The 19440-nt window shown below is 39.2% G+C and overlaps 1 protein-coding gene across 2 annotated transcripts in view; it reads right to left on the bottom strand.

The window, feature by feature from the left end:
* Positions 1–19440, bottom strand: part of Pgr (progesterone receptor) — a 69712-nt gene that overhangs the window by 41339 nt on the left and 8933 nt on the right. Inside the window, exon 3 of one of the 2 annotated variants that reach the window (NM_008829.2) lies at positions 4558–4674. In NM_008829.2, coding sequence (NP_032855.2) covers positions 4558–4674 — 117 coding nt within the window. Of the gene's footprint in view, positions 1–4557; positions 4675–8384; positions 19054–19440 lie in introns of those variants that run through there. The other variant, XM_006509848.4, reaches the window with a different exon arrangement.

The raw sequence follows: 19440 nt of genomic DNA, 5'->3' as shown, positions 1-19440 counted from the left end.
CAAAGAATAAACAAACCATTATTTTGAAGTCTGACAATATTTTTGGGTATATGTGTGAGTGCATCTGTGTGTGTGTGTGTGTGTGTGTGTGTGTGTGTGTGTGTGTGTGTTTGTGGAAGTTAAAGGATAACCATGGGAGTTTCTCCTCTTCTTTTGTTAGATGATTTCTGCTAACAGACCGGGAACTTGCTGCACTGGTTAGCCACCAAGCCTCTGTCACATTTTGGTCTTTGTCTCCCAAGAACTTGGGTCATAAGTCAGAGTTACCATACCCAGCCTTTTAAAAAAGGTGGATTCTGGGGGTCAAACTCACATTTGCAAGACAAGTATTTTACTATTCCTACAGTTCATAACTTCAATATGTCTGATTGAGTGGCATATCCATATACCATGCTGTATATATGGTTAACGTAAAGTACTACTATGGAACATTGGTTTTTCCCTTCCACCACATGAGCTTTAGGGTTTGAACTTGAGTCATTAGGCTTAGTGGCAAGCATCTTTACCTACTCAGTCATCTGCCAGGTCCAACCTTAATGTATTTATTGCCATATTATTAAAAGCCTTAGGGAGCCTAATAGCAAAAACATGTACAGGGAATAACTACATGTCCATCAAGTGGATTTTCAGTCCAATGGTGGTTATGGTCATTTAATTTCTCACTGTTTAATCTGCATCTGATAAACCTTCAGGATCAAGTTCTAAGCTTGATGATACCTCTGATCTCTCACTCTTTATTCAAGGAGCCTAAGGCCCCCAAGAGGCTCGAAAATCATTTAAAAATCAAACAAGTAGTAAGCAGCAGTGGCTAGCCTCCAACCCATCTACCTAAAGACAGGACCACGTTCCACCATAAAGTCTACTGATACACAACAGGACTCAGCATGCCGGAGATCCACAGAATTAATGAGATTGTATTGTTGGTTGCTTCAAACTGGAGTATGAATGGTCACCACCAACAAACAAGAAAAAACAAGAATAAAAATGGATAAAAAATGCAAAAACAATGAATTCAAGAAATTTGCAGGCAAATGCATGAACCTAGAAAATACAATCCTGAGTGAGGTAACCTGGTCACAAAAACACACACATGGTATGTACTCACTGATAAGTTGATATTAAGAAACAAAACTCAGAATTCCCACTATACAACTCACAGACCATATGAAGCTCAAGAAGAAGGAAGATCAAAGTGTGGATGTTTCAGTACTACTTAGAAGGAGGAACAAAATAATCATGGGAGATAGAGGGTAAGAAGGACTTGGAAGGAAGAGAAGGGGGGTAGGGGGAAAGGAGTACAGGATCAGGTATGGGAGGAGATGGGGGGAGATGTATACAGGGTCAGGAAATTGAACAGAAATGTGTAGCAACGGGGATTGGGAACTGGGAGTAGCAACCAGAAAGTGGCAGATGCCAGAAAAGCAAGAGGCTCCCAGGATCCAAAGAGGATGATATTAGCTACAATACTCATCAAAGGGGAGAGAGAACCTATAGAGACCATATCCAGAGATTAGGCACAGCTCCCTGTTGAGGGATAAGGCCACCCACCCATCTCAAAGATATTAACCCAGAATTGCTTCTGTCTAAAGGAAATACAGGAACAAAGAGTGGAGCAGAGATTGAAGGAAAGGTCATCCAGAGACTGCCCCACCTTGGGATCCATTCCATATGTAACCACCAAACCCAGAAACTATTGCTTATGCCAAGAAGTGCTTGCTGATCGGAGTCTAATATATCTGTTTCCTGAGAGGCTCTGCTAAAGCCTTACCAATACAGATTCGAATGCTTGCAGCCAATCATCAGACTGAGCATGGGGAACCCAAAAGAGGAGTTAGGGGAAAGACCGAAGGAGCTGAAGGGATTTGTAACCCCATAGGAAGAACAACAATATCAATCAACAAATGCCCACCCTCCTGAGCTCCCAGGGATTAAACCACCAACCAAAGTGTATACATGGAGGGACCCATGGCTCTAGCTGCATATGTAGCAGAGGATGGCATTGTTTGGTGTCAATGGGAGGGGAGGCCATTGGTCCTGTGAAGGCTCTATGCCCCAGCATAGGGGAATGCTAGAGTGGTGAGGCAGGAGTAGGGGGTGGGAGGAGCCCCCTCATAGAAGCAGGGAGTAGGGGGATGGAATGGCAGTTTGTGAAGGGAAAGCCAGGAAGTGGGATAACATTTGAAATATAATTATATGAAATAAATAATTAAGATTTTTAAAAAGAATGGAAAGTACCTGAAATGAAAAATAATCTATTAATAGGGAAAAACTGGGATTCTTCTCATCCTTATGGGTCAGTAAGATTAACATAGTAAAAATGCACATCTTATCAAAAGCAATCTACAGATGCAATGCAGTTCTGGTCAAAATTCTAACACAACGCTTTACAGACCTTGAAAGAGAAAGTCTCAACTTCATATGGAAAAAAAATTCAGGAAAACTAAAACAATCCTGAATATTAGCTATATTACAGAGCAATAGTAATAAAAATTGCATGGTACTGGCATAAAAACATACAGATTGATCAAGAGAATATAATTGAAGACCCAGAAATAGACACTTGATTTTTTACAAAGAAGCCAAATCCATACAATGGAACAGGAAGAGCATCTTCAACAAATGGTGTTGGTCTAACTGGATGTCTTCATGTAGAAAAACACAAATACAAAACCAGACACACTATAATGAAGAGAAAGTGGGGAATTGCCTTAAACATATTGGAATAGGAGACAAATTCATGAACAGAACATCAATGGCTCAGGCACTAAGATAAACAATAAATGGGACCTCTTGAAGTGGAAAAGCTTTTGCAAGGCTAAGGACACCATCAATAGGACAAAACAGCAGCCTACGGAATGGGAAAACATCATCAACAACACTAACTCTGACAGAGGGTAAATATACAAAATACATAAAGAACACATAAAATTAGACACAAACAGACTAAATAACCCAATTATAAACTGGAGCACACAGCTAAATAGGGAATTCTCAACAGTGGATTCTCTAATGATGGAAAAACACTTAAAAATGTTCAACTTCTTTGGTCATCAGGCAATTCAAAACAACCATAAGAGGCCATCTTACACCTGTCAAAATGGCTAAGATCAAAAACTCAAGTGACAGCACATGCTGGCAAGACTGTGGAGCAAGAGAAACACTCCTCCATTGCTGATGGGAGTACAAACTTGTACAACCACTTTGGATACCAATTTGGTGGTTTTTCAGAAAATTTGGATTAGTTCTATTCCAAGACCCAGCTATATCACTCCTGGGTATATAACCAAAAGATGCTCTATTATACCACAAGGATACTTGCTCAATTATGTTTGTAGCAGCTTTTTTCATAATAGCAAGGACATGTACAGAAACAACCCACATGTCCCTCTACTGAAGAATGGATAAAGAAAATGTGGTATATTTACACGATGAAAAACTACTCAGATATGAAAAGCAAAGACATCATGAAATTTTCAGCTAAATGGATGGAACTAGAAAATACCAACTCAAGTGACGTAACCCAGACCCAGAAAGACACCCATGGTATGCACTTACATCTAAGTAGACATTAGCCATAAAGTACAGGATAACCATGTTGCAACCAAAGAAACTGAGTAATAAAGAAGACCCAAGGGAGGATGTGTGAATCCCACTCAGAAGGGAAAATAAAATAGACATCAGAGGTGGGTGAAGGAAGGGACCAGGATGAGGGAGGAGGTAAGGAGGAGAACAAGGATGGGAATCAGGTGTGGGGAGAGGATGGGAGAGGGCTGGGTGTGAGAACAAAAATTGGTGGGGAACATGTCTGAGACTAGCAAGAGCCAACCCCTGACACTTAATGATACTCTGCTATGCCTGCAGTCAGGAACCTAACATACCTATCCCTTGAGAGGCTTTATCCAGTGGCTGATCAAAACAGATGCACAGCTGCTTTCCAGAAATAAACCCATATACCATAACCAAAACACCATGTAGAACTTTGAAGTCTTATTGAAGAGTAGGGGGGTAGGATTGAGGGAGCCATGGAGGTCAAGGACACCACAAGAAGACCTACAGAGTCAACTAACCTGGGCCCATATTGGCTCACAGAGACTGAAATAGCAACCAAAGAGCATGTAGTGGCTAGACTTAAGCTCCCTACTCATTTGCAGCAGATGTGCAGCTTGGGCTTTATGTCGGCCCCCTAAGAATTGAAGCAGAGAAGGGGCTGTCTCTGACTCTGCCATTGTATTCCCTTCCCCTAATATCTGGTTGGACCTCAATGGGAGAGGATGTGCTTAGTCTTGCTAAGATTGGATGTCCCAGGACAGGGTGGTACCCAAGGAGGACTGCCCCTTCTCTGAGGAAAAGGGATGGGGGTAATGTGAGATGGATTTGTAAGGGTGAGTCTGGGAGGAAGGAGGGGAGAGATGCTGTGATTAAGATGCAAAGTGAATAAATCAATCAATCAATCAATCAATAAATCAATAAATAAATAAAAATATTGAGATCCTTCTGACTCAGTGTTATAGTAAAGTGCAAGCCACACTATACTATTGATGAAAACATCAACATTACCTCCAAGGACCATGCCAGCCTGACAACACTTTCTCAGACGACATGCTGGGCAGTTTTTTCTGCGAATTTTATCAACAATGCAGTCATTTCTTCCAGCACATAAATAGTTATGCTGCCCTAAAAATGAAAAAGTACAAGTTATTCACAAGTTATAAAGACTCAGAGTCAAAAGGTCTACACAGAGCATCAGGCTCATGGTCCTTATAGCCTGCCTTTTGCTGGCCACCACTGTATGCTGCAAATGAGAGAGACCTCACCTTTGAGTTCAGGGTCTGAATGAGATAATAGTGAGTGCTAAAAACATTTAAACAGAAGTTTACATCTAAATAAGGAAGCCATGACTATTAAACTGAATACAATTTTTATGTCATGGCAGGTAAAGAGCTGGGTAGTCCAGCATTTAATTTTAAGTGGCAAGGGGCATTCTGATAGTTGAGCACACTGACATGAAGTTACAATCTTAATGGGTTGACATAACCCACATTTCCTCTAATGTGCCACTCTAATGGCAACTACAGAAGACTGGACTGGATGCACAAATGGTATTAGTGGATCCATAGGGCCTGGAAGCTCAGTTCATTCTAATGATGAGTATCTTTGCAACTAAGTGCTGGGCCATCAGAACTTGGAAGCAGAAACACCATCCCCTAAGGTACAGTTACAGGTTAGTCTCCATGTAGTCTGTTTGGCTAAAGGAACATGGCACTCACGCAGTCCCAACAAGAGTTGCCTATGAATGTAGCATGGAGCCCAGACACTGCCTCTGTAGCTCAATAACTGCCCAGAACTTCCAGGCATTAAGAATGTAAGGGACTTCATTACAGGTATCATTTCTTTAGGTACCTGGGTGCATGTTTAGGTTTTAAAAAGTCAAGAACAAATGGACTGGATTTGTTCCAGTGTTAGTATGGAAATCTATACAGTCTTAAACTTTGGGGATGACAGTCCAGTAAAACATCTGTTGCCTCCACTTTTCTAATAACAATCTTTCCCAGCTTATATGCAGGTTTTAAGATGTAGCATTTGCTACATCTATTTGCTTGTTTCTTGTACAACATAACTTTGCCTTGGTCCAATATTACATGGTTATTCTGCATGTCTATAACAAGGCAATCTATTAAACTATTTAGCTATCTACCCGCACAATTCTCCAACAGGAGTTAACCACATGCATGTCATAATGATAACCCCAATAGGAGATGCTGTCTAGCTCCCAATTAATGTTTACAGCACCTGTCTATGTTGAAACTTGAGGAAGAATTTCCTGAATTGTATGACACAACATGATATTTCTCCTGGGGAAATTTATCATCTATTTCAGAATGGGAAAAGAAGGGAAGAAATAGCAACTATTACATTATATTATGTTTTTCCTTTGTATTTATTTGTGTGTGTGTGTGTGTGTGTGTGTGTGTGTGTGTGTGTGTGTGTATGTGTGTGTATCAGTGGGTGCAGTTGAAGGCTATAAGTCAACCTTTAGTGTCTTACAAAAGATCTCCCTCTGAGTCCTGGTGCTCACCTAATATACTAGGTTGGCTGGTCTAGTAAGCTCCTGGAGCCATTTGTCTCTGCCTCTCCAGCACTGTGATTAAAGGCTCACACCATCATACATGGCTGGGTCCTTATGCTACCTCAGCCCCCCCTTTTCATTTAAATTATGTATATCTTTTTGTGTTCTTCAGAGTCTAGCATGCTAACTATCCCTATCTTACAAGTGTCTCCCACACTTCTTGACTCCCTTCCCTCCTCTGACTCATCCTTTAAGGATCTGCTTATCCTTTTCCATATAGTCTAACCTGAATGATCCCAGAAAACCTTTGGTGTTTTTCTATAGGCCAAATGCTTGTTCATACAATTGCATGCCTATTTTTCATGGTGGAAGCTGAATTTTAATGCTTTAACACATTTATCTAATAAAATGTTGATAAACATTTGTTGGATAAATATATGCATCTTAATGCTTATTGTTCCCATATGGCCATCCGAATATAGTTATACACAGGGGTGTGACCTATACAATTGAATGTATTGTTAGGCATAGTAAATTAAGATGGTTATTTTTTCCTCTCCAAGCATTTTTATTATATACCATTTTATATATAACCCACTGCCTTTTATAATACTATACCATGAATTACAATATAATTCATGAGTACAATATAAGAATACACATGTGTGCATTTGTGTGTATGTGTATGCATATGTGTGTGTATGTGTGTGCATGTCTGTAAGTGCATGTGTGCATGCATGTGTGCATGCATGAGTGTCTGTGTATGTGTGTGTTTGTGTGTGCAGATGCATGTGTGTGTGTGCATGTGTGTGTTTGTCTGTGTGTGTACATGTGTGCATCTGTGTATGTGTGTATTGGTGTTGGGTGGGTACATGCACATGGAAGTGAGATAACAACTTTGGATTTCTCGGGTATCTTTCTGGCTTTTATTTTTCACAGTTGACTATGTATTTACTTTGTCATTTTAAAATCATTCATTCTATCAGCATAGATCATAGCAGATATCTCAAACATCCTTTTCGTTTTTTTGCCATGGTGATTTTTAAATTATATTTTTCTTGTTTAAAACAACTTTTAAATTTAAATATACTCTGATCATATTTCCCCTGCCCTCAAGTCCCTCCAAAGCCTCTGCTCCTGCCAACACACTCAGATTTCAGTTCTCTCTCAAACCCCCTATACAGCAACAACCCCCAACTAAGACAACAAAATAAAACCATACACGAAAAGGAAAAAGAAAAAACAAACCTGTCACAAAAGAAAACCACACTGAAGTACATGGGATCCATGTGTGTTAGTCAACTACTCCTGAACATAAGGACTGTCTTTGCGTGACTGATATAACCAGTGTCCACACTAATAGAGAAAACAGATTTTCCCTCTCCCAGCATGTATAAATGGCAGTTCAGTTGTCAACTTTTACTCTTGTAGCTAGGTTTTCATTCATTCATTCATTCATTCATTCATTCATTCATTTTTTTTAAAATACAAAATAAAATATAGTAAGATAAAACAAAAACTATCACATCACAGTTGGACAAGTCAAACCAACAGATGGAAAAGAAGGCACTGGAATCAGAGACCCACTCATTTCACAAAAGTGGGGAGTTGGAGGCCATGGGGAGTTGTGGGAGAGACTATGGGAAGAGACAGCTAAAATTAAGGGGCATTTGAGGGGTAGTATGGCAACCTAATGCAGTAGAAACTTCTTAAAATATATACATGCATGAAGATAATCTAAATAAAATCTCCAAGTATTGGGGGAGACAGAATCCCCATTGGCCATCTCTTGTCACCCAGCCAAGCTCCCAGTACTGGGATTAGGTTGCATCTAATTAAGTTGTTGGCCAAAGGGACTAGTGGGAATCCCCAAACAACACAGTCTGTTGCCAGTGCTATAGGGTTGCTCTCCACAGTTAGCAAGGACACATTGCTGAAGACAATACCTATATTGAACATGATAGTGAGCTAGTGTCTACATAGAGCCTTCATGCCATGCTCCTTTGGTACAGGAAAGTAATCTGCGTGCAATAAAAAAAGTAACATAAACACCAAGGCAACCACAAACCCCTTTACTACAAGGGTATACTGCCTGATATGTTGAGGCAATGGTGACACAAAACTTGTGGAAGTAACTAACCAATAACTAATTTGATTTAGGGCCCAATCTACCAGATGTAGCCATACGTAGCACTGATTGTGTGATCAAGAACCTAAGACTAGACAGCCCAATGATTATGGAAATCCCACATAATACTGGTCTAAAAAAGGAAAAATAATGTAGAGATAAAATGTCCCCTAATGATATTCCTCTGTATTTTTTTTCAGTGCCTAGTTCATCTATCACCAGAGAGGCCTCCTCCTGCAACATACAGAAACAAATACAGAGACCCATAGCCAGATATTACATAGAGAGTCAGAGACCTTGAGACACTCAGATTTAAATGTCCCCATCAAATTCCTCCCCTCAGAGCTCAGGAAACCCATGAAAGAGGAGGCAGAAAGAATATAAGAGCCAGAGGGAAATAAGACCTTCTAAGTCAAAGGGAATTAGCAACTGCATTAGGTACCCTGTGTGTGCATGTGTGCATGCCTGCATGTGTGTGTGTGTGTGTGTGTGTGTGTGTGTGTGTGTGTGTGTGTGTGTGTGTGTGTGGCTGAGTATTTGCACTTACATATTGTTTCTAACTTCTCCCTATATTAAACTCCCTGCTGTTTTAATTATTTAAAAACATTCATATTATTTAAAAAAATGTGACTAGGTAACTTCACTGTCTAGTGAATTTTTATTCATAATATTTTAATTATGTTGCATGGTTCCGTTTTAACTGAAATAAAACTTTTACACTGTAAATTAGAAGAAGAATCTCCTATAAAGTAAAAAAAAAAGTCTGTATGGTGTTGGTCATTTTTGAAGAGGTTTTTTGTTTTGTTTTGTTTTTTTGTTTTTTGTTTTTGTTTTTGATTTTTGTTTTTTGTTTTTTGTTTTTTTGGTTAGGATTATCTGAGTAAGGAAGAAGGATGCCCACATGAGTAGAACTGCCCTTGGAAGCCATGAGTGCCAGATTCCAGGAGCTGGAGTTCTAGGCAGTTACAAGCTTCCTGACATGGATGCTTGGAACCAAACTTATATCCTTTGTAAGAAGAGTGCATGGTCCTAAACATTGAGCCATTACTCTAGCATTTGAGCTGCCTTTTAGTAAGAGCACAAGTGACCAAATGTCGTTTGTGTATAGGAGAATTTACAGGGTATCATGGTTTTCTTTTGTAAATCAGAAGAAACTACACAGAAATGAATCTATAAGAGTAAGTGTAGTAGCCGGGCATGATGGCACATGCCTTTAATCCCAGCACTTGGGAAGCAGAGGCAGGCGGATTTCTGAGTTCGAGGTCAGTCTGGTCTACAAAGTGAGTTCCAGGACAGCCAGGGCTACACAGAGAAACCCTGTCTCGAAAAACCAAAAAAAAAAAAAGTAAGTGTAGTATATCTCAGGAACTATGACCCAGGAGGTAGAAACTGAGGTGCCATGAATTGGTGCACATGAAGAATGTCTTCCCACCACAGATACACAGAAGTCTTAGATAAAATACAATATAAGCATATTGCTTATTAATTTGGGCTACTTTTTTATAAAGACTCAATTTCTATAACCCAGAAATGGAGAAAGAAAAGGGCAGAGATATAATCTCAAAAGGCATATGTGGAGCCTAGGCTCTAAGAACTGAGCTTTAAAGCCCATGGATGAGTGTCACTGGGTATATCAACCTCACCCCAAAGCAGGCTCCATGCCCAGGAATAGTTGATCAACACAAAGCGAACTCCATGTTTTTTCTGTGGGATTTTGCTTCATCTTGTTGTTGTTGATTTTGTTTCAGTATCCTTTTTGTCTTACTATATTTTTTACTTATTTATTTTGTTTTTCGTGTGTGTGTGCTTGACAAAGCAAGAGAAAGCAAGAGAGGTGAAGAAAGAGAGCATAAGGTTGGATAGGTAGAAAGATGAAGAGGATCTGAGACAGGGAGAAAAAGTATGATTAAATACATATTGAATGAATAAAATTTCTAATGGAAAAAAAACAGGTAAACTAAGAAGGCTTAAAGAGAACACTAAAAACTGAACTCTGCTTAAAGAGTAGACTTTCACAAGGCTACCGCAACCATGAAAATAGAAGACACAGCACAGGAAGGCCAATGAAGGCAAACTTAATTCTAGGACTAAAACCCAGACAAAATAAATCGTTGGACATAGAGCAGTGCAGCTGTATGTAGTGGGTGGCTGGAGCCTTCCCTTGGACGGCTATGCAGGACTTTTTTTGTCCTTTTCTACTTTGTTTCTGCAAGGTGAAGAATGGCTTATTCCTCCAAAATTCTTCCATAATTTGGGGCTCAACTTGGGCCCAATTTCCATGTACAGAGCCCTCTGAAACTCTGAGCCAAAGTAAACCACTCTCTCTTTAAGTCATTCTGTCAGTTATTTAGTTACAACTCTACATTGTACTGGTTAGTACAATGCAGTTTATTTCAATGCTACTAGAAATATAGATACTTGCAAATTATTTTTAACTAAAGCATATTTTGTAGAATTTAAAAGCTTTATATGCTCTTAACAGAAACAGGAGCAGCTAGAGTTGATTTTCCTCAACCCTCTGCAAGGTATTCCACAATAAATGAACAGAATTTTGATTGATAAACTTAAGTAGGTGCTTATGGAGAAGGGTTCTGACACTCTGCCAAGCATCCTACAATGGATAGAAAATCCCTCACAATGAAAAACTTTGTGGTATCCAAATATCTGTACAACTGTTTGTGAAATAATGGTATTAAGTTTTGGCCCCATAACTTTTCAAAAACTGTATTTTCTACTTCTGTCCAGTGTTGGCTACAACAGATACTAGGAATCAGATTATTCAAATCTAATCTTATCATCCAAAATAACCTGCAGTCATTGGAGAAATTATTGATGAAATAATAGGCAAACAAATGGGATGCTCTTTTACAGCAAAAAAAAAAAATGATTTTTATGGAAGTCTGAGAAAACTGTGCTAAAGCCATGCTGGTGCTATGGCGTGAAGACTGTTTCTGCCCTCCAGAATTTATGCTGATATTTAATATCATAGAGAGACATGAAGAGGTGGGAGCAGATGGGATGGCTGAATAGAGCTTTGTCATAACAGTGGGCTAACCTGTGCATGCCATTCAAGACTTAAGAGAATAGTGATTTCATGGATTACTTCAGGAGAGGGTCTCTACTATAACATCCAGTTTTCTGGAACTCAGTTTAGCTCTTTGTCTCAGGACTCAGAAACCAAGAAGGTATTAGGTGTGTCCCCTCAACTTGGACCAGAACCATGATCTAGAAACAAATCACTTTCCTTATAATTCATCCAGCCTGTGGTATTATGTTGTTAGCAACAGGAAATGAACTAAGACAGTGGCTAAACATAATTTAAATAAACTCATATGATTAAAGCACATTGAATGTATAAAGATCATGATAATGTTAAAAGGAACAAATGAGAGAAAGACACAAAACTCACTGGAAAATTCTAGATTTTAAGATATAAACTACTCACTTTGGAATTTGATAATTAAATTAAAAAACTTGCCCAGCTCAAGGCTTCCATTATAAATTGTACTTTAAAAATAGAAAATTTCCTTTTGGAAGAAAGAAACAGGAGAGTGATTTGTAGGAGATAAAATCAGAAAGGACAATAAAAGTGGAAAAGCATCCTTTTGCTGTGTCCAAAGAAATAACCACTCCTTGTAATGTCTAAAAAGGCCATCAAAACACTTGTCCATTTTACAACTTTGTGTCTTTGTGGAACCACCTCTTTATAGACTTCAGCCAAAACAGCAGATTGGATGTAATTGCAGAAAGGAGACTCTATCAGTCTTTTATGAAGGCCAATATTAAAGTGACTTACAAACTTGTAAAACAATGCCATTCTTCTTGCAGCTTACAAGCATATCTTAATCTCACTTTAATATGAAACAAGTAGGATTTGTTGTGCATGTATCCTGCCAGAGATTCATGAAACATGAACAAAAGAATCATGCTGCTAATCAAAGATTCTTGTAAGCACAATTTTACTTGCCATTGGATTCTTTGTTCAGAAAAAAAAAACCCAATATCTAATGGATTATTATGTTTGAAATGAGGAAAGCAGAATTTCAGAATGTACAAAATCATGGGGCTGAAGAGATGGCTCAGAGCTTAAGAGTGATTCTTGCTCTCCTAGAGGATCGGACAGGGGCTCTCAGCACCCACATTGGTGACTCACAACCACCTATAAGTATAACTCCAGGGGAGTGAGTGCTCTCTTCTGACCTCCACAGGTACCTGGCATACACACGCACAGACACGCGCACACACACACACACACACACACAGAGAGAGAGAGAGAGAGAGAGAGAGACAGAGAGAGAGAGAGAGAGAGAGACATAGACACACACACACACACAGAGACATGCAGACACACACACAGACATGCAGACACACACACACACACACACAGACTATTTGTGAGTTGCCAGGCATGAGGGTGCTTGTATCTAAACTCCTACCCTAGCATGTGCTCATAACCACTGAGCCATTTTTTCAATTTCTGTGATGTCAGTTTTTGTTTCTAATATAGTAGGTATGTATAATCCATATATACACAAGATCTTTGGAGGTCTCAATAATGCTAATGTTTCTAGGACGCTCTGAGTCTCTTTGATCTACTAAAAACAATTTTTATATTGCTATTAAACTTACTTTTGCTATCCAAGTTTCCACCTATTAGAACTTGGCCTTGAACAACTCATTTAATCTCCTGGTGCTTTCCTTTCCTTATCTATAAAACAGGACTTCAGTGTACAGTGATGTAAATAAAACCTTCCGCACCTCATCGGCAGTAAATGCTCACTGGGTAGTAATTCTGATGGTTCAATAAGCAAATACTTATTGACTATCTACTATGTGCCTGTATAATTTTTTATCCCCAGAAGTTTATTTTCTGTAACCATTAAATGCTTTTACTGGAGTTGGTTCTCATTATCTCCTCCAGAGACCTATTTTTTATTGAGTTAAATACCCATTTTCTGTTCACCTGATTTGTTTTCTAACTACAAAGCAAACACACCACATTCATTACAGCGCAATAGAGTTTTACGCAAATTCACTTTGAACAGTATCTACCCCATAGGGAAATTATCTGTTCAGTCTATTTTGCATGTGCAGTTAGAGATGAAGATAAATGTTATACATGCCTCTGTATTGATGAAAGGAGCTAAGTAAGAGGCTCTCACAATGACTGATGTGTAGCAAAAGCAATAACTTATCACATAATTTCCATCAGTTTGCTATTTTCTGACCATTCTGAAGTAACACCTTCACTCTGAGGTCTGCATAGTTGGGGTCACCTTCTGAACTCTCTAGCTTCCATATAGATTTAAATTTCATCATTGGACCTTACTGTTGAATTTCTCTTATCTAAGTACCTTTTTTAACCTCGTCCAGTTCTTTGTTTCTGACATTAATTCTTTTTTCTCAGATGCTGTTCTCATTTATAGTAAGCTGAAGTGTATTCTTTACATTTTTCTTCTGTTTCTCCCAGGAAATGCATATTAAGTATGTTTTTCTAAGGTCTAGTGTGCTTCTTTCTGGAAACTCTGTTAAAATATATAACCTGTTAGCATGGCAGAGAGGAGAACATGGAATGAGATATTGGTGGTCACCAAAACTTGACACACTTCAGGTCATGCATCCAAGCTGGTATCCTAAATGAGTCTGAGTGAGAGGGAAATGTAGAGAGGAAACCAGAGAAGAGAGAGCTAAGTATCAACATCCTGAGACTCGCTGGGCAGTGGTGGTGCCTGACTTTAATCCCAGCACTTAGGAGGCAGAGGCAGAGGCAGGCAGATTTCTGAGTTCAAGGCCAGCCTGGTCTACAGAGTGTGTTCCAGGACAGCCAGGGCTACACAGAGAAACCCTGTCTCAACAAAACAAAAAAACAAAAAACAAAACAAAATAAAACAAAACAAAACAAAACAAAACAAAACAAAACAAAACAAAACAAAGATACTGAGACTCCATGCAGGGTTGGTCCATGGCTGCCTGTGAGGCTTCCAGGCAGGGTATGGGCAGAATGTACAAAAGAGACTGCCAGACAGACAGGCAGCCACCATCAGAGCTGTGACTGCTTTCAGCAGAAGCAGAGTGCACAGGAGTGGGATGGCTTGAGGAGAGAGATGGTGTGTTCTGAGTTCTGTTTAATTAGCATGACTTTGGCATCTACAATGGGAACAGAACCTGGAAGCAAGGGTAGAGATAAGACCACTTCCAGCTCCTGCAATAAACCTCAAGTATAACAGCTACTGGGGACTACAGCAATGTGGTCAGTCAGGGCGTTAGAACAGATGAGACCTTTTTAGACACATGCTGAATGTGGGGCCAAGTCATTTACAGAAACCTACTTGGAAACACTTCCCAGCATTTTACATTTTATTTAGCAGTTAGCCATCTCTGTGGGGAAAGACATGAAAGGGGAAAAGTGGAAGGCAAGGGAAGGGAAGCAAAGGGGAGGGAAGGAAAGGGAAGGAAGGGAAGGGGAGGAGAGGGGAGAGGCGGGGAGGAGTAGGAAAGGGAGGGCAAGGAACCTACCAGACAATGTGAAGACTTGATGGTCTGCTCACAGGGAAAGATCCTTAGTTAATATATTTTTAATACCTCTTACCCCCAAAATGAATTTTTCTTCTCAAAAATTCAGGTAACTAACATGTTCCTTCCTTGACGTCAGGAGGTTTTTATCAAAATGCTGATGAGCAGTAGACATTACAGATGGACAAGACATGTCATCATGGTTAGAAGAGAAGGCTCCAGCTCCTGTCTCAGCACTGCCATTTCCACAGTTTGCCTGAGAAAGTTCCTGGCACTTAGGAAGTATTCATAAATGCCACTCTTGTTAAACCTTCTCATAACCTAAGTGGTGAAACTCTTAGGCAGATTAGCCATCTAAAATATCTGTTTACAAGTGTTTAAGCATGTAACTCTGGGACCCTTGACATTTTGGAGTGCCTCTATCTTAGGAAATCATGGCCAGGCACTTTTGCTTTTTAAAACCTTCTCTGTACAACAAAGATGGCTCCTAATGGAGAGTTACTTTTTTCTGTCAAAAATATAATTTTTATCTCAAAGCCACATTATATGTGCTGTTAGCTCAGTATCTTCCAGGCAACAGTCTCCTGGGCGGGTCATGGAAAAGGTCATTTTAGAGCACATATTCTTCTATCAAGAGACACACAAAGCTTGCCTTTAAAATGTAAAGCTATTTTAAGTACAATGCAAAGAAGAAATGGCTGAGTGGGGTGAAAGAGTGTTTAGCATCACACTCATCAACATTCTAATGGTTCTCCTCTGCCTTCTGTTTAAATTACCTACAATGGCTCCTGCAAGGCCCAAGCTGCCCTTCGAAATGGTTCACTTCTCTGAAGGAGGATCTTCTTCATATTGTCATTTCAGTCATGTTATTCCATGTCATGTGACGACTAACCTAAGCTTGAAATCTCTGTTTGCATCCTTCAAGCACCTCACATCTCTTTGCAGTCACATCCATAAGATATTCTTCACAGTATAAGAATCAACAAGTATTAGAACAATATCTTGTATTGACATGTCAACTTCATTAATTCATCACTCATCCCCATATACTTCTTTGTAGAAACAGGCCACCTCCACTTGGAAAAACTGGAGCCCACTGAAAAGGAACCTAAATGCATCTGCTCTCAGCCACAGTCACAGGCTATGACCAAACAAATGGAAAATGTTCTTGACTCCCGGACAGTAGGACACTTCTGCTTAGTTTCTGTTCTGCCATTCACCTGGGAAGATTGGTAAATTAACTCCTTGGGGATCTCTTCTTTTGCTCTACTCAACTTGCCTTTCCTTTGCCTTTTTGGGGAGAAGCTAGCTGAAGTCATTGAGGACTGGGTTAACAATAGCATAAGATGAACTGTGACATAGTTTTGATGTCTCCTAAGTTCTGCTTCAATAAAGACATAAAGTTTTGTAAGATGAAATGTGTGTTCTCTTCCAATGTTCTCTCTTATTTGGGGAAATTGATCAACATCTGAGCCCTGGCCTATTTACCTCTGAAGTAGGAATGGTAAATTCTATTGAAGGATGTTGTGAAGGATAGAAGACACAAATCCAAAGTATGGTTTCTACCATAGAAAGACAGTAATGTTGACCGTTTTTACTCTCCTCCACTTTTACTGACTATGGCTCTCCAAGTCTCCATTCCACCACACTACAGATCTGTGTGTTAACTGGCCACTTCCCCACAGTCCTTAAAACCAATGATAGTGTCTTCTGCTACAGAGGTGGTATTTGGCTGATCTACAATCGCAGGGCTCCTAGAGGGAATCAGCTCTGCTGTTCCTCGATGCCATTTTATATGGAGGAAAGAGAACCTGCCTCAAAATCTGGTTCTGATGGCTAACCATGCATTAGTCCACGGAAAGAGATCAAGGAGAGTTCCTTCATTTATAAATTAATGATAACCATTCTATTCTTTCTATCATATAGTCTACAGATATTTGAGAACAGCTTTGGGTCAGTGATTCATATTCACTAAGTGTTTGGCCAGTTGTATAAGTCCCTTGGTTGCAAAACAGTAAAGAATGTGGTAAGTCTATGTATGATTTTTTGTAGAAGATGTTATTATATTGCATAATGTGCCTCCAGAAAAATGCATAGTCATGAAAATAAGTCAAGGGAATAACAGATGATGTAGCAGCAGTTGCTGAATTTAAAACTAAATTAGTAATATGCTAAAACTTTTTGGAAAGGAATTTTGTTTCTTTGTTCTGTAGAAGATAAAGTGAAAAAAGAAGAAGAAACGAGAAAGACTTTGTAAGGATCATCGCAGTATAAAATAACATAGAACAGTTCACTGAAATGGGACAAACTTCCCAAAGAGAAATTAAATGGGGTGTGCATCTATATTTAAATGCACAAACATATCCAGCAACAGTAGAATTTGGATTCATGTTCCCTTCCATATGTTGTTAGGTAGCTGTGGATCCAGCACAGAATATATGACTTACTTCTTCTAGAAAACAGGGCCTTCTGTGTAGATTAGGATGTCTTTAAACCCACGGCTTTCCTGTGTCAGTCTCCTAAGGCTTAAATTACAGGCGTAAACAACCACTTTCAAAGGTGATTTTCAAATGCATTAAATGATGACAGGGTTTTAAAACCAAAAAAAAGTGACCAATGTGTCTACATTAAAGTCTGTCTTAAGATCATTGGAGATGAAAAGAGTGTCAGCCATATATACCAGGCATGGTTTTCAGGTGGTGTTTAATCTTCACCAAATGGTGTTCGCCTATCTTTTTTCAGATGTCAAAGATTTCCTCACATAAAAAGACCTGCCAAGGAATTGTTCTGCCACCACAATCACTCAATTGAGACGTAAGAATTTCCTGTCATAGAAGATGTGTGTGTGTGTGTGTGTGTATTAGTGTGTTGGTTTATAATAATTTGTTTATATAAACTTTGCAGTGGAAACATAAATCAAAGAAAAGCACAGTGCAGAGCCACTCTGAGCAGAGAAAGGATTGGGACAGTGTTAAGGAGCCAGTCTCCAGGTAGAAACCATGCTTACTTCTAAAAGACATAATTAATCTTTATTCAAATCCAAAATAATCTGGTAAGACATTAGGGGAGGTAGGAGTTAAAAGACGGAGACATTACAGTCAGACTTAAGGGGTAGTGGTAATTCTTTGTGCATTTCTTGGTAAAATTTAGATATAATATAGTATCTCTACTTTATTGTATTCATAAAGAAGTTACATGTGTTAGACAAGTGCCCAGATATAGTCAAGGCCAGTCAGGGTTTGTTAGATGAGTGATCCCTTTGTGTAGCATCAGATATTTTAGTTGGACATCCTACATCCGTCCTGACCTTCTGCAATGTAGTGTTGTCTTCTGTAGTTCTAGGATGCCCACACCAGAACATTCTCATATTCTTTTCATATAATGTTGTGCATATGCACATGTGTATGCATGTGCATGTATACATATGTGTGAATGCTTCTGTGTACATTTGTGTGTCTATATGGCAGTGGAGGTTCATGAGTGTATACATACATATGTATGCTTTTATGTGTTCATTCATACATGCATTGTAGTTTTTTGTACATTGAATAGGCTAGATTTGCATTTGAGTTTTCACTTCCTACGTTTGCAGTGATTGAAGGCAGGCCCTACATACATATTTATCTCTGTAGTCCTAATACAATTTTTTCTTAAATGTAACATAAATAGACACCTATAAAATGAATGAAGTCATGTTGGCAGTAGGAGGATTTGATGTTTTAGGAGCTTCATCAAAGGACTTAAACCCAGAGAATGAGGCAGGCATTTACCAAGCACAAGAAATGCTAACTCCAGCAATGCTTGGAGAGAAGAATTTTAATTCTAAATCATTAGAGAAAGTTTCAAAGAGCAAGTTAGAACTACACCAATCCACTCACACATGTATCCCCCACATGCACGTATGCATACGTACAGTACACACAAGCATATATACAAATGTATGTGTAAGGCATACACATGTATGGACACACAGTGGTACACACACCAGTATGCATATGTGTACACACAAATATATATGTATATAAGCATGTAAATGCCATTCACATATGAATGAATACAAGCATGCACACACATTGTGGTAGCATGAATAGGCATAGCTCACAGAGGCGCATATCTTTGAATGCTTAGTCATCAGGGATGTCACTACTTGGAAGGAATTAGGATGTATAGCCTTGTTGGAGTAGGTGAGTCCTTGTTGGGGCAGGAACTGTAGGGTTTGAGATGCTCAAGCAGGTCCAGTATCTCTCTCTTCCTGCTGCCTTCAGATCCAGATATTGAACTCTCAGCTGTCATGTCTGTCTGTGTGCTGCCATGCTCCCCACCATGAGAATAATGGCCTAAACCTCTGAAACCATAAGCAAGTCCAAATTAAGTGCTTACCTTTATTGAGCTGCCATATTCATTGTGTCTTTTCACAGCAATAGAGTATGACTTAGACATACATGTATACAAACACATGCACAAACACATACATTTGAATGCATACACACATGATTCCCCCACTCCCATACAGGTACACTTATGTACATACACATTCATAAGAAGCACACACACATGTCCAGATGTACACATGCATATGCAAGTGTATACACATCATTAGATGAAAAGAAGCATTATAGATAATGATTTAATGGCACATACATTCTAGTAAATGATACTGCTTATGTTTTAAACAGCTCCTCATATTATAGCACATATTGTAAAGCATTAACATAGATGCACTGAAGAATCC

The sequence above is a fragment of the Mus musculus genome, chromosome 9 (genome assembly GCF_000001635.26).
Source record: "Mus musculus strain C57BL/6J chromosome 9, GRCm38.p6 C57BL/6J".
NCBI classification, from domain to species: Eukaryota; Metazoa; Chordata; class Mammalia; order Rodentia; family Muridae; genus Mus; species Mus musculus.
The sequence above is the reverse complement of the archived record's forward strand: the minus strand, read 5'-3'. Positions and strand labels throughout refer to the sequence as shown.